Here is a 17500-nt window from a genome sequence, read left to right on the forward strand (position 1 = left end):
TGTCTCTCTCCGCTATTTAATTATATGCTGAGAATGCTTTTCTCATGCTAATATGCCTAACCAAATAAGCAGCAATAAAACAGGCAGAGTGGAAAAGGCCTCCTATTCAGATACGCTCTCGTTGTGTTTACTCTCTCTAATGAACTAGATCAACCAAAAGCTCATTATTTAAGCAGAATGACAGCGAGTCAAGTTCAGCTCATTTGCTTGGCTGTAGACTCAAGCTGAGTGCATCCCGTGCGCCAAAGCCCCCCCAAAAAAATTCACATGCGCTGACCTGGCGGCCTCTTTTCTTTTCTTTTTTTTTCTTGGGCAGAACACATTACAATATCCATAAGACGGCTGAACTCTGAATCTGCAAGCATTGGCAGTTCTTAATTTGTCCTGGTTGGCAGCGAGGATCATTGCTGATCAGTGCTCCTAGGCATGGTGCCAGGTGGTACATACAGCGGTTTCATGATTTATTCGCAGTTCTGTGGCTGGTACCTTTTTCAGGAATTCTTCAGTTGCATCCTGTATCAATGCCGTTGTCTCACCAGTATGGAAATCAGCCTTAAGGACCAATTTTAGAAAAGAAAATATTTCAAATGTGTTTCCAAGTGGCTTTTCTATAGTTGCATGGGATTTTTTGTTGTTGAATACACGAGTGTGGTTCAGTAAGGTTAACAAGACCTCGTATGTAATGTTCTCTATATGATGCTAATTTCCCACCAGGCCAGAAGAGGTAGACGCTGCTCCCCCCTCACAGTATTACTCATCGTATTACTCCAACATCAGGTGAGAGATGGTGAAACATGGTCACACACATAGGTGTACATAGTTTCATCCAATTTCCGCGTCTAAAGGGCACATCGGTAGCTGACCTTTTACCGGACTTGTTGAGTTGTATGGAGATAACACCATGTCATGAGAACAGGTTTGGGTAGACGTGCTTGGCCAACTGGATCGCTGCTCATCTTGAACGTTCTCAAAGGCCATGCTCCAACGCCTAACCTGTTTCTTCGACATGACCAGGGAAGGCTCCAGGGGGTGGGGTGGGGCTGCAGCACATATTAAAATTCAAATAGTGGAGCCACACCAACTGACATTCCACTGGCAGTCGGTGTGGCTCCCCTATTTGAATTTAGAACTGTGCTGCAGCAACCCCGCCCCCTGGAGCCGCCACTGGACATGACATCAATAAATACCTCCCAATGTCCAGTTTTCGGAGGCGTGGTCCCTTATCGAGGGGACTGTCTTGTCACTCTGCAGCCGGCACATTAAACTGGTTTGGGCGTTCTTGTAGGGAGTGGGTGCTGCAGCAGCAGCGCCTTAGTGCATAGGACAATTAATAGGTGGGCTCAGAAGGAGCGTCAGGGGAGGGGAGTGGGCAGCTGTTTTGTCTTCTCTCCCCCTTGGTTTCCCCAATGCTCAGCCCTGTCTCGTAGTGTCCCAATGACCTTACAGGAGAGATCCAGCTGTGCATTAGCATTGCTGGAAGGGAGTGTTTGTATCTTTTTTGTCTAAAAATACTTATCCTGCAGGACTCGTGATCCATGAAAGTTAATTGAAAAAATTTCTCTTCAAGTTTTGGCAAGCGAGGCATGCATTATAAGCATTAATATCTATAAATTGAATTGTTAATGAATCTAGACACTAATAATGAATGCAATTTTGCTGTCTTAACTAGAAAGGCTGAAATTATCAGCGTCTCTGATAGAATTTCTAATCATTTTTGCTTATTAAATAGCAAAGCTATGCTTTTAATAAGCTAATCACTTTTATCTGACCCCACCGGAGAATCCATCCTGATTAGAAACAGGTTTCCAACTGCAAAGCATGTTGTTTTCCTTCCCTGTAGTAACCGCTTTGATTCAGCTCTTAAGGGGGGCTGCCGGGGACCCCATGGCGCTTCGTCCTGTTAATCTGCATCTTTGTGAGCAATGCACATCTCATGTTGTGCACAAAAGGTGCCCTTTACTGATTCATTGTCTGGCGTGTGCTAGGTCTCTGCCAAAGTCTGGTTGCTATGGGGGTTTTGCACTTTAGATTTAGAACTGGGATAACTGGACTCTTCTCTGTGGCACACAATAATTACAAAGTATGAGACGCAAGACCCCATAGTATCTATTGTAGACATGCAATCTAATCTTGTAGCCAAAGCAATCTCCAATCCACAAAGTTACATTTGTAAAAGTGCTTGCGGAGATCTTGTCTCATTCTGTACCTATAACCGGGTGCGATTGCAGTTCATTGGAGATGCGCTTTGTCCAGTGGGAAAGCTGTTTACAGGTGTGTCCCATGTGATGATCTTGATATTCCATGGGGGCAATCCAGAGCTGCTCGCACTGCAAATTTTATTTGCAATCCAGTTGCAAACATGTATTGATTTTCTAGATGAAACTTGCATACTTTGGTGCGCACCCTCCTAAGCATTGGAGAAACATAGGGCTCTTTATTTAAAAGTAAAAATATTGGGACACCCTATCATGGAATAATCACTTGGAGGGGTGTAAATAGCACACTGTATCAGCCAATAAAGACATAGCAGTTCTCTGATTTTATTGAAAAAAGCGTAGCAATGGGATAAATAATGTGGGGTGTTATATAAATGGGGGAGGGGATTTTAGAACTTGCGGACGAGTGGTAAAATTGTTCAAACACACTGAATTCTTAAAAACACAGAACGGTTACTCTACAGATATAATTTGCTGTACCCCAACATGTTTTTTCAACATACATTTGACACCTTTTTAAGAACCTCCAGTGCTTTCTCTATGGCCACTAACAGCCTTCTATATGTTCTGCTGACTTGGCACAGCAGGCCCCCTTGTCATACTGTTCACTCTCAACTAGAGACTGCCTACTGTAGAAATTCTTTTGGGTGGGACTGCATTAAGGAAAGCATTGCTTTTCATTCTAGGAAGCTTTAGTAAATTATCCCTTAAGTGTCTGGAGATATCAGCAGTGGAGGAATGAGGTGAAAAGTAAGCATAACCGGGGTGATTCAGGTTGGCTTGCTAGGCAGCGGTGGTTCGCTGCCTAGAGTGCCCCTTAACGCCGCCCGGCCAAACACCTGCATACAAGTGGCGTTAAGTGGTTATGGTACAGTGCCATCAGTTACAATAAAGGATTACTTTGAACCCCAAATCCATACAACATGACATTTAGAGTGTGCCCCCAGATGACCCAGCTGCCTGCCTCAGCTCTCAGCCTCGTTCCTACTAAGTCCAAGTGCAACCACATATTCCCAGCCCATTCTGTGCTGTAGGGATGATAGCTAGAGGAAGCGCTGTGTGAGGTTCAGTCTCCTCTCCGACTCGGCCTTATCAGATAAAAAGATAGAACTGGGGCCTGCCACACACAGATAAAGTAACTGTTTAGGGATGCATTATGCAACCACATTTATGTTATTATTCTGAACAGATCTATCCGCAGGCATAGTAAAGGGGGAGGTAGCAAGGAGCAACCAGAGCAGATGTTGTCCTAGAGGTGATAGTGATGTGTAATGCTGGCCTCCGCCACATCATTGGAAGTCTCAGCTGCATTTACGTTCTATTTTTACACGCCGCTGTGCCATGTTTTGCTTAGCAAGTTACAATGTTTCTCCATCTCCCCATTGGTGCAGTCTCTCTCTTCCTATTCATAATGGGACCCATTTATATTTTGGGGGCCGATTTCCGGTTCTGCCGATCAGAGATGAACAACGCAGATTTGTGGACATTGCTGATCCGTGATCCATGCGGAGATTGGCAATAAAATGGATGTTAAAGAACCCAGACTTGCTGATCTTTATAAGTCTGAATTGGCGAATCAAGGATTTAGAACATTTCTCTGATCCCCCTTCCCAGGCATCTCCAAAACCTGATACCTATCCAATGTTTGGGCCCCTTTCTCCATCTACTGGGGGCTGTATTGGGTTTCTCTGATCAGTTTGTCACCTACACTGTGTCCTGCCACATCTAATGCTGGGTGGAGATAAGTCTATATTGCTGGAGACGTCCGCAATGTGGCCCATGATATGGGGCCCCCCAAAAGAATCGCCAAGGCCAAGATAATTCCGATTTCAATTGACTGGATCTTTTTTGGGCTAACTGTACATGTGGTCAGTAGATGACTACTATATACCTTGATCCGTGATCATCTGCTGACCACGCTTAAGGATCTCTTACCAGTTACATCATCTGTGACATCACTATCAACTTAAATCATCCATCCATCCATCCATCCACTTCGTTACAGCTGATGGCCCAGATTTCTCTTATATATTCTCTCATTCACTTCATTATTGCTCTTCTGCCAGATGTGTCCCATCCTCTCCAATGGTATGTACACACGGTTGACGGCTGTGCTATTCGATCCTGATGCGATCGGATCGCACCGGGATTGAATCGCATGGCAAGCCATGAGACATGCATGAAATTGTGACCATATAGTACAGATCTGTACTATATAGTCAATGCAGCCCTGTCTATCTTGCTTCAGTTTGTGCTGAGCAGGAGCACGCATCGGGATTGCAAGGTTAAAAAAACCTGTGCAATCCCAATGCGATTTTGACTATATAGTCAAAATCTCATGCTGGATTGTACCGTGTGTACACACCATAACTCCAGCCCATTCATACAGATACCGATTAACCCATATCTACAACGCTTGGAACGTGATTTCTACTGCAGATGCGATGGATTATTGGATTGTGAGCTGGACATTACTCAGCGCTCCTGAGTTGTACGCAGGCTCTGTCTGTTCTGTCTTCTCCCTGTGTGTAGCATTGTGAAGTATGCTGGTGCTTTATACATAGAGGATATTAATAATGTTCTGTTGTCTGAGTGTCCTTGCAGAGTCTTTTGTGCATTAAACCGTTTATCACGATGTCTGGTTAACATTCATTATGGGTTTACCATCCCTATTGAGCACAGTCTTGCCACCGTTTATCTTACATGAATTAAAACAACCTGGTATTCTTGTCTGTATTTTTTCTTGTTTTATCTGCCCACAATCGCTGCACTCCCTTATACAGTATATTAACTGTCTCGTATGGTTAAAATAATACAATTCTCCATAAACGATAACAAAGACCTGCCACGGATCTGTATAAAGAAGGGCTGCAGCAGGCGAATTGGTTATATGATTTATTTATTTACTGGGCCACTGTTCTGTCTGTCACTGGGCGTGATCATTAACACTTCTTTTACTGTCTCCCCTGAATGATTGGAGCGCCCTCTGCTGGCCAGTGCCAGGTAATGCCTTCTATGTACTCTTTCTATGCACAAGAGCAATCTGTCTTGTGTGTGGGGGGGGGGGGGGGGTTACAAAGAGGGGGCTCATGCACATGGGGATACAGTGGTATGCAGAAGTCGGCGGTTATGTTTAAAAACAGGTGGACGCGTATTAATCTATTTAGCCATATCTACCTGCATGTGAAGGACATTTAATATCTTGTCTGGCATAAACGCATAGCCCCAAATTAACCTCCACATCTGCTCATTATGTATCTGTATGTGATATACGCTGGCGAAGGCGAATATGCCTGCCGCAAATAATCTCCAAATGTTCCTGGCGTTAGAAAATTGCCAGGTCTTTTTTTTGTTGTTTTGATTTTATTTTGATTTTATTTTTTTTTCCGCTTACTTTTTTTTTTTTCTTGTCCATATCGCAGTGTGCGCAAATGTGTTTGTCTGAAGCCGCCGTGTACCCAAAATCCTTGTGTGTCTAATAATTAGAGTTTGTGTGTGGGTAGGAGGTTATGTCAGATTGGTGTGTGTGATGTGGGGGGGAGGGAGGAGGGGGGACTGAAAATGCAATTTGGGTTGAAAAATGAAATTTGTGTGATAAGAATGTGATTCAGCAGCAGCCCATAATCATATGCGCTTTAATAATCCTTTATTTTGCAGGAGTCAGTTTCCAGGGCAACCGAGAGTGAAGCAGCGACGAGCTCCCTGCTGAACAGCAAGCGGCTGCAGGCTGGAATATCCGTGAGTCTCTTCCCGTTCCCTGTAATGACGGCTGCTATTCCTCATGCATCAGATTAATAAGGATTCCTCTGCCCCCCTCTGCTAATACTTCCATTATTCTGTCGCTGTGAGCTGCGGTAATGGCAGGACGTGGAGCTGAGAAGCCCACTAGGCCAAGTGAAATAACAGATGGAATATCGTTAGCATTTTTATGTAATTACATTTTTATTACTTCTATTCTTTTCTTCTCCGTACCGCGCACCAATCACGCTGGCCGGTGCTGGGCAGAGAGGGGGGGGGGGGGGTGTTGGGGGTGTTCGGCTTGGTGTTTGCAGTCTATGGGTGTCGTGAAAGTGCAGAGAGTTCATACAGAAATATATCATTTTTAGAGAGCCACAGATAGGCCAGGGATTCCAGAGACTGATTTATTTACATGGGGCAGTGTGTGTGTGTGTGTGTGTGTGTGTGTGTGTGTGTGTGTGTGTGTGTGTGTGACTATATATATAAAAATGAATTTGCTCGTTTTGCTGAGTTGCTGTTTGCAGAAGCTGTCTCTTATAATACATGGCAGCATGTCACACAATGCAGTGTGCATCTTGATTATTACGTACACTGACATCTGCACACAGAGCCGCTGGCACAAGCAGATAGCTGGGTGTATGTATGCATTTAATACTTGAACTGTGTAGATAATAATATATATATGTGTGTGTGTGTGTGTGTGTGTGTGTGTGTATGCACATACATATATATATATATATATATATATATATATATATACTATAGTGAAACACACTGGGTCAGACTCAGCGGAGCTGCACACAATCCCTTAGGTGATTGAATATACGTAGGCGAAGGGTACACTACTGGTACATAAAAGAAGCGTACAGCACTGGTACATAGAAGAAGGGTACACTACTGGTACGTAGAAGCGTACAGCACTGGTATGTAGAAGAAGGGTACAGCTGGGGTATGTAGAAGAAGGGTACAGCACTGGTATGGAGAAGGAAGGGTACAGCACTGGTATGGAGAAGGAAGGGTACAGCACTGGTATGGAGAAGGAAGGGTACAGCATCGGTATGGGGAAGAAGGGTACAGCACCGGTATTGCGAAGAAGGGTACAGCACCGGTATGGAGAAGAAGGGTACAGCACCGGTATGGAGAAGAAGGGTACAGCACCGGTATGGAGAAGAAGGGTACAGCACCGGTATTGAGAAGAAGGGTACAGCACCGGCATGGAGAAGAAGGGTACAGCACCGGAACTTTGAAAAAGCATACAGCGCTGGTACTGTACATTGAAGAAGTGTATGGCGCTTGTATGTAGAAGAAGCGTACAGCGGTGGTATGTAGAAGAAGCATACAGCGGTGGTATGTAGAAGAAGCGTACAGCGGTGGTATGTAGAAGAAGCATACAGCGGTGGTATGTAGAAAAAGGTGTACAGCGTGGGTACGCAGAGGAAGAGTGCAGTGCTGTCATGGAGAGACAGCATGCAGCACTGGCACATTAGCAGGGGTGTACAGCACTGGTACACTGAAGAAGCATACCAAAATGCCCAAATCCTTATAAATAGATACAAAGTTAATAGTGCTGCACATTGACCCCATTATGTATGTTTCTGAGTGATTTGTAACATTACTGGAGTACAGACATTATCCCACCACATGTCCTCACATAGGGCTGGAGCTGTCGGCCTCTCTGAGCTGGCTGAAGCTATTACAATGCGGTTATTGCAATCAATGAACCACAAGGCTATTCCTGCTGTCATACGGTTCAAACCGTGAAAACAAAACAGCAGGATGGAAACCAGTGACCGAGGTGAGAGCTGCAGGACAGGCCTCGGGGGCACCATACCCAACACACTCAGCAGAATGTCTGCGGAGAGGCGCTCGTACACAGATGCTGTCTAATACAAACAGGGTGAGCGCTCTAATGCAGATCCCATTTACTCTGCATACTGACTGACTGCTGCCGACTCCAACACTTCATATCAGTACTAATGACCTCTTTCTGGAAGCTTTGCTTATGGTCAGACGCTCACATTGCCTTGGGTGTGGTGTGAGGACACAAAAGACAGTGTACACCCTCCTTTGTACTGTTGGTTCCCTTATATCTAATGTATACATCATTCCCTCGTGTAGGATATATGCAGTAATTTACAGCTAAATCCCTTCCCTTTTAACATGTAGAATTAGGTAAATACCATTTTTTGAGGTTAGAGGGTCGACTTTGATTGGCGGTGGGGGCTGAAGTTGCCGTTCTGAGAGCAGACATGGACTAATTCAGACCTGATCACTACGCTGTGAATCTTTGGAGCCCAACTATCAGGTAGCCGTCTCCCCGCCTGAGTGAAATCCCGCCCCTGTGCATGGCTGCTAATGCAATCGCAGCCATCCAAAGAGGAGGAAATTCATTCGACCAGGGGTCCTCAAACTATTTTGCTCTGGGACCCCATCAGACAATAAAAATAATGACAGGACCCCAGCAAGTTACTGCAGAAGGTCATCACATCACATGTGTAGTCAGCAGACAGCACATACATGGCAGCATTGTGGAGGCACAACATGAGTCTAATATACCATAACCCATCACATCACAGGTGTAGTCAGCAGACAGCACATACATGGCGGCATTGTGGAGGCACAGAGTGATGGGAGGAGTCTAATATACCATAACCCATCACATCACATGTGTAGTCAGCAGACAGCACATACATGGCGGCATTGTGGAGGCACAGAGTGATGGGAGGAGTCTAATATACCATAACCCATCACATCACATGTGTAGTCAGCAGACATCCCATACATGGCAGCATTGTGGAGGCACGGGCCTAGGGGCGGCACAAATTAAGGGCGGCAGGCAGCCAGGACCCTCATCCGGTACATGTCACTAGCTCCGGGTCTCTATGGGTAGCAGCATCGGATGACCGAGCGGCAGCACTGACATCACCCCTAGCACAGCTGCCTGTAGAGACCAGGAGCTAGTGACCTGTGCCGGCGAGGCTCCTGCTCACACAGGTGTCCAGCGGTACCTGTGCTGTAGCAGCTGCTAGTGCTTCCTCCTCAATGCTGCCCGAGCCGGCGTGCAGTCTCCCTCCCGCACATCCATTGACCCGGCGCGGAGGTGTCGGTGTGGCCGGCTGCCAGCTACAGGAGCCTCTGGCAGGAGGGTGACAGGGGGATGCTGCAGGCGGAAATGGAGGAGTTCCAGTTGCTTGGAGAGGCAGCTGGAACTGAAGATGTGCTGGCAGGGCTGCTCTCCTCCTCCGGCGCTGACCTACAGGGTGAGGACCGGCGGCTGCGGGAGCAGGTGAAGAGGCTGACCGGCCAAGTGGAGGCACTGAGCCTGGCTGCAGGACTGAGTGCCGGGGATGGGCCAAACAGGTACTGGGGGGGTGTGTGTGGGGGAGGCTACGGACTAAAGTGTGGTGCCTAGGGGCGGCCTGACCCCCAAATCCGGCCCTGGGCACAGAGTGATGGGAGGAGTCTAATATACCATAACCCATCACATCACATGTATGGTCAGCAGACAGCACATACATGGCAGCATTGTGGAGGCACAGAGTGATGGGAGGAGTCTAATATACCTGATAGTCAGCAACATGGAGTCACAACCCCATGCTGAGCAGTTCAGGACCCAATTTGGTGTCAGGACCCACAGTTTTAGAACTGCTGAATTAGACCATCGATTGAATCCTCCCACCACCACCACTTCGTGCAGTGCTGCGTAAGCTTTGAGACTTACTCGGTGCTGCGATGGCTTTGGGGAGATCAGGACCACTGATGAGCATCCCTCGCTCCTAACGACTGGGAGCCGTCTGCGTTTTCTGGGGCACTTCCCACAAACAGCCGCCAGCTGTCAATCAGCCAGCGTACGACCTGCAATGTTTGCCTCCGTTTGTAGAGAAACGTCTGGTGCAGCTGTTAGTGCTGGCTGCATGCTGCCATATATCGGTGAGTGCTTATGACGCAGTAAGTCTCTGTCCTGCATATAATAGTAATTTTTCCTGATAAAGTATTAATGGCGTTATCAGATGTATAATGAATGTAAATGGTCATCGGGATTAGGACATATTCGTTTCAATCACCCTATACCCATTTTCAGTCGGGGTGTTGTATGAAAAGTTGAAATTCTAAATCTCAACAGTCAGAATGTCGTATTGGACATTAGGTCGACATTCACAACATCGACATATCATATTATCAACATAGTGTTTGCATATTTTAGCCTAACCCTAAAAAAGAGAACAAAAATGTACTGCGACATTCTGGTTTCAAAATATTAACGGTCGACATAATGAACACGTCGACATATTAACGAAGTTAATGTTTGTGTGGTATATACATTTTCCATGTTGACATTCAGAGTATGTTGACATTTGTACCAGGTTATGGGGGGTATGCAATGTGCCGCCGCTATTTCCGACTTCAGAAGCTGTCGGGCCCGTAGTGTTCCTTCTAGGAACCAAACGGGGCAGGGCGCTGGAGGGGCGGATCAGGCACGGCGATGGCACATATGGGGGCGTGCCCGGGCCGCCGTGTCAGAAATGGGGCGTGCCCGGGGCCGGCGCGTCACGAATGGGGGCATGCCCGGGTCGCCGCGTCACCAAAGGGGGGCGTGCCAGGGCCGCGCATCACCGAAGGGGGCGTGCCCGGGCCGCGCATCACTGAAGGGGGCTTGCCCGGCCGTGACTACGTCCCCGAGCTGCCGGGAAAGCGCCGTGCACCGCAATCTATGGCGGCGCTGGGCTTCACCGGTGAACTCTGGCAGGACAGGCACCAGGCTGTTTTAGCGGGGCACTGCTAGAGGGGCAGGGCGCATTTTGCCCTTTAAAAATCGGGCAGGGCGCAGCGCCCCGCTAAAACAGCCTAGCGGGAACACTAGGCCCGTTCTGTGATATCGGCCGCAGATTGTCGCAATCCACGGCCGTTTTCGTGTCCACGCCCCCTTTGCGCCGAGCGGCAGGCGGGACATTGAATCCCGTCTGTGGTTATGCGGTCGATCTGACAGCCGTGATCCCAGATTCCATACCCACCTTTGCCTTTAGCAGGGAATAGAGCCTTCTATGGGACTGCGCATGCTCCATTTACACTGGGTAGAGACACATTAGTCTTTGGTTATTCTTGTAGGTTACTGGGGGGTAGATGCATGAAGCAGTGATAAGGGAGGCGAAGTGATAAAGTACTGTATCCCCGGCCAATCGGCTCCTAACTGGCTGGTGATACCAGGCACTTTATCACTTCTCCTCCCTTATCACTGCTTCATACATTTACCCCTGAGTGCGCCTGGCGTCCTGTGTTTGCCCTCCGGACCGTTGCTGCATCGCCCGCTGACCCCTGCACTAGTTCGCAGCCCCCTGGCCTGTCTGCTGGGGACCCTAATGTTAAATGTCATATTTTGGTCAGTAATATTAATCCTGCTTTAGTACCACTCCTGTTATGTGTTATTAGCAGCAGAGGGAGTCTGTGTGTGTCTCTGCCTGCGCTGTCTCCATTGATTTGTGGAGCCGTGTCATAACGACATCGGGAAGCAATGGGTTGGAGATGGAGCTGTGATAGAATCAGGTGGGGAGGGAGGGAGGGAGGGAGGGGGGGGGGGGGGGGGGCGCTCTGGCTGCAACTTTTCCATCTCTTCAGCCTGATTAGACATTTCTTTTTTTTTGCTTTGTAATAAAAATTGTAAATCTCCTGCATGTGGGAGAGGGGTGAGTTTTGTATTAAGGCTTGGATAGGAAATGCTTGGTGTGGGTGTAGCTGAGCTGTGAGCCTACAGCCTGACATATATGCATTGGCCCAATATGTACAGGGATTATGGCCTAGTTGATGATATGTAGGTGGAGATTGCCCCCATGCCATGCTGATATGGAGGCACACGGGACATGGATGCTACCCAGTAATTGGAAAAGCAGCCCATCATTTAACAGGCTACGCTCCTGTGGATGCTAGCACACAAATATAGGTATATACCCATGGTGGGCGTGTGCCTGTATATGGGGGTATAACATACCACCACTGCTGTTACTACATACATACACTGTAACATTAGCACACAGCTATAGGTACATACCCATGGTGGGCGTGTGCCTGTATATGGGGGTATAACATACCACCACTGCTGTTACTGCATTCATACACTGTAACACTAGCACACAGCTATAGGTATATACCCATGGTGGGAGTGTCCCTGTATATGGGGGTATAACATACCACCACTGCTGTTACTGCATACATACACTGTAACACTAGCACACAGATATAGGTATATACCCATGGTGGGAGTGTCCCTGTATATGGGGGTATAACATCCCACCACTGCTGTTACTGCATACATACACTGTAATACTAGCACACAGCTATAGGTATATACCCATGGTGGGCGTGTGCCTGTATATGGGGGTATAACATACCACCACTGCTGTTACTGCATACATACACTGTAACACTAGCACACAGATATAGGTATATACCCATGGTGGGAGTGTGCCTGTATATGGGGGTATAACATACCACCACTGCTGTTACTACATACATACACTGTAACATTAGCACACAGCTATAGGTACATACCCATGTTGGGCGTGTGCCTGTATATGGGGGTATAACATACCACCACTGCTGTTACTGCATACATACACTGTAACACTAGCACACAGATATAGGTATATACCCATGGTGGGAGTGTGCCTGTATATGGGGGTATAACATCCCACCACTGCTGTTACTGCATACATACACTGTAACACTAGCACACAGATATAGGTATATACCCATGGTGGGAGTGTGCCTGTATATGGGGGTATAACATCCCACCACTGCTGTTACTGCATACATACACTGTAACACTAGCACACAGCTATAGGTACATACCCATGGTGGGAGTGTGCCTGTATATGGGGGTATAACATACCACCACCGCTATTACTGCATACATACACTGTAACACTAGCACACATATATAGGTATATACCCATGGTGGGAGTGTGCCTGTATATGGGGGTATAACATACCACCACTGCTGTTACTGCATACATACACTGTAACACTAGCACACAGCTATAGGTATATACCCATGGTGGGAGTGTGCCTGTATATGGGGGTATAACATACCACCACTGCTGTTACTGCATACATACACTGTAACACTAGCACACAGCTATAGGTATATACTCATGGTGGGAGTGTGCCTGTATATGGAGGTATAACATACCACCACCGCTATTACTGCATACATACACTGTAATACTAGCACGCAGATATAGGTATATACCCATGGTGGGAGTGTGCCTGTATATGGGGGTATAACATACCACCACTGCTGTTACTGCATACATACACTGTAACACTAGCACACAGCTATAGGTATATACCCATGGTGGGAGTGTGCCTGTATATGGGGGTATAACATACCACCACTGCTGTTACTGCATACATACACTGTAACACTAGCACACAGCTATAGGTATATACTCATGGTGGGAGTGTGCCTGTATATGGGGGTATAACATACCACCACCGCTGTTACTGCATACATACACTGTAACACTAGCACACAGATATAGGTATATACCCATGGTGGGAGTGTGCCTGTATATGGGGGTATAACATACCACCACTGCTGTTACTGCATACATACACTGTAACACTAGCACACAGCTATAGGTATATACTCATGGTGGGAGTGTGCCTGTATATGGGGGTATAACATACCACCACCGCTGTTACTGCATACATACACTGTAACACTAGCACACAGCTATAGGTATATACCCATGGTGGGAGTGTGCCTGTATATGGGGGTATAACATCCCACCACTGCTGCTACTGCATACATACACTGTAATACTAGCACACAGATATAGGTACATACCCATGGTGGGAGTGTGCCTGTATACGGGGGTATAACATACCACCACTGCTGTTACTGCATACATACAATGTAACATTAGCACACAGCTATAGGTATATACTCATGGTGGGAGTGTGCCTGTATATGGGGGTATAACATACCACCACTGCTGCTACTGCATACATACACTGTAACACTAGCACACAGATATAGGTACATACCCATGGTGGGAGTGTGCCTGTATACGGGGGTATAACATACCACCACCGCTATTACTGCATACATACACTGTAACACTAGCACACAGATATAGGTACATACCCATGGTGGGAGTGTGCCTGTATACAGTGGTATAACATACCACCACCGCTGTTACTGCATACATACACTGTAACACTAGCACACAGCTATAGGTATATACTCATGGTGGGAGTGTGCCTGTATATGGGGGTATAACATACCACCACCGCTGTTACTGCATACATACACTGTAACACTAGCACACAGCTATAGGTATATACCCATGGTGGGAGTGTGCCTGTATATGGGGGTATAACATCCCACCACTGCTGCTACTGCATACATACACTGTAACACTAGCACACAGATATAGGTACATACCCATGGTGGGAGTGTGCCTGTATATGGGGGTATAACATACCACCACCGCTGTTACTGCATACATACACTGTAACACTAGCACACAGCTATAGGTATATACCCATGGTGGGCGTGTGCCTGTATATGGGGGTATAACATACCACCACTGCTGTTACTGCATACATTCACTGTAATACTAGCACACAGCTATAGGTATATACCCATGGTGGGCGTGTGCCTGTATATGGAGGTATAACATACCACCACTGCTGTTACTGCATACATACACTGTAACACTAGCACACAGATATAGGTATATACCCATGGTGGGAGTGTCCCTGTATATGGGGGTATAACATACCACCACCGCCATTACTGCATACATACACTGTAATACTAGCACGCAGATATAGGTACAAACCCATCGTGGGAGTGTGCCTGTATATGGGGGTATAACATACCACCACTGCTGTTACTGCATACATACACTGTAACACTAGCACACAGCTATAGGTATATACTCATGGTGGGAGTGTGCCTGTATATGGGGGTATAACATACCACCACCGCTGTTACTGCATACATACACTGTAACACTAGCACACAGATATAGGTATATACCCATGGTGGGAGTGTGCCTGTATATGGGGGTATAACATACCACCACTGCTGTTACTGCATACATACACTGTAACACTAGCACACAGCTATAGGTATATACTCATGGTGGGAGTGTGCCTGTATATGGGGGTATAACATACCACCACCGCTGTTACTGCATACATACACTGTAACACTAGCACACAGCTATAGGTATATACCCATGGTGGGAGTGTGCCTGTATATGGGGGTATAACATCCCACCACTGCTGCTACTGCATACATACACTGTAATACTAGCACACAGATATAGGTACATACCCATGGTGGGAGTGTGCCTGTATACAGGGGTATAACATCCCACCACTGCTGTTACTGCATACATACACTGTAACACTAGCACACAGATATAGGTATATACCCATGGTAAGATTGTGCCTGTATATGGGTGTATAACATCCCACCACTGCTGTTACTGCATACATACACTGTAACACTAGCACACAGCTATAGGTATATACCCATGGTGGGAGTTTGCCTGTATACGGGGGTATATCATACCACCACTGCTGTTACTGCATACATACAATGTAACATTAGCACACAGCTATAGGTATATACTCATGGTGGGAGTGTGCCTGTATATGGGGGTATAACATACCACCACTGCTGCTACTGCATACATACACTGTAACACTAGCACACAGATATAGGTACATACCCATGGTGGGAGTGTGCCTGTATACGGGGGTATAACATACCACCACCGCTATTACTGCATACATACACTGTAACACTAGCACACAGATATAGGTATATACCCATGGTGGGAGTGTGCCTGTATATGGGGGTATAACATACCACCACCGCTGTTACTGCATACATACACTGTAACACTAGCACACCGCTATAGGTATATACTCATGGTGGGAGTGTGCCTGTATACAGGGGTATAACATACCACCATTGCTGCTACTGCATACATACACTGTAATACTAGCACACAGCTATAGGTATATACCCATGGTGGGAGTGTGCCTGTATATGGGGTATAACATACCACCACTGCTGTTACTGCATACATACACTGTAACACTAGCACACAGCTATAGGTCTATACCCATGGTGGGAGTGTGCCTGTATATGGGGGTATAACATACCACCACCGCTGCTGCTGCATAAATACACTGTAACACTAGCACACATATATAGGTATATACTCATGGTGGGAATGTGCCTGTATATGGGGGTATAACATACCACCACCGCTGTTACTGCATACATACACTGTAATACTAGCACGCAGATATAGGTATATACCCATGGTGGGAGTGTGCCTGTATATGGGGGTATAACATACCACCACCGCTGTTACTGCATACATACACTGTAACACTAGCACACAGATATAGATATATACCCATGGTGGGAGTGTGCCTGTATACCAGGGCTGGGCAACACTGGCCCTCCAGATGTTAGTGAACTACACATCCCAGCATGCCTTGCATCAGTTTCAGCAAAACTAATGCAAAGCATCCTGGGATGTGTAGTTCACTAACATCTGGAGGGCCGGTGTTGCCCAGCCCTGCTGTATACAGTGGTATAACATACCACCACCACCACTGTTACTGCATACATACACTGTAATACTAGCACACAGCTATAGGTACATACCCATGGTGGGAGTGTGCCTGTATACGGGGGTATAACATACCACCACTGCTGTTACTGCATACATACACTGTAACACTAGCACACAGATATAGGTACATACCCATGGTGGGAGTGTGCCTGTATATGGGGGTATAACATACCACCACCGCTGTTACTGCATACATACACTGTAACACTAGCACACAGATATAGGTATATACCCATGGTGGGAGTGTGCCTGTATATGGGGATATAACATACCACCACCGCTGTTACTGCATACATACACTGTAACACTAGCACACAGCTATAGGTACATACCCATGGTGGGCGTGTGCCTGTATACAGTGGTATAACATACCACCACCGCTGTTACTGCATACATACACTGTAACACTAGCACACAGCTATAGGTATATACCCATGGTGGGAGTGTGCCTGTATATGGGGGTATAACATACCACCACTGCTGTTACTGCATACATACACTGTAACACTAGCACACAGCTATAGGTCTATACCCATGGTGGGAGTGTGCCTGTATATGGGGGTAAAACATACCACCACTGCTGTTACTGCATACATACACTGTAACACTAGCACACAGATATAGGTATATACCCATGGTGGGAGTGTGCCTGTATACAGTGGTATAACATACCACCACCGCTGTTACTGCATACATACACTGTAACACTAGCACACAGATATAGGTATATACCCATGGTGGGAGTGTGCCTGTATATGGGGGTATAACATACCACCACCGCTGTTACTGCATACATACACTGTAACACTAGCACACATATATAGGTATATACCCATGGTGGGCGTGTGCCTGTATATGGGGGTATAACATACCACCACTGCT

At 46.7% G+C, this 17500-nt stretch overlaps 1 protein-coding gene across 4 annotated transcripts in view; it reads left to right on the forward strand.

The window, feature by feature from the left end:
• PMFBP1 (polyamine modulated factor 1 binding protein 1) overlaps positions 1 to 17500 on the forward strand; it is a 112123-nt gene that overhangs the window by 25341 nt on the left and 69282 nt on the right. For 2 of the 4 annotated variants that reach the window (XM_083163703.1, XM_083163704.1), the window contains exon 3: positions 5874 to 5954. The exons of 1 other annotated variant lie outside the window; for it this stretch is intronic. In XM_083163703.1, coding sequence (XP_083019829.1) covers positions 5874 to 5954 — 81 coding nt within the window. Of the gene's footprint in view, positions 1 to 5171; positions 5220 to 5873; positions 5955 to 17500 lie in introns of those variants that run through there. One more of the 4 variants, XM_083163705.1, reaches the window with a different exon arrangement.

The sequence above is a fragment of the Crinia signifera genome, chromosome 11 (genome assembly GCF_055691185.1).
Source record: "Crinia signifera chromosome 11, ASM5569118v1, whole genome shotgun sequence".
In the NCBI taxonomy this organism is placed as follows: Eukaryota; Metazoa; Chordata; class Amphibia; order Anura; family Myobatrachidae; genus Crinia; species Crinia signifera.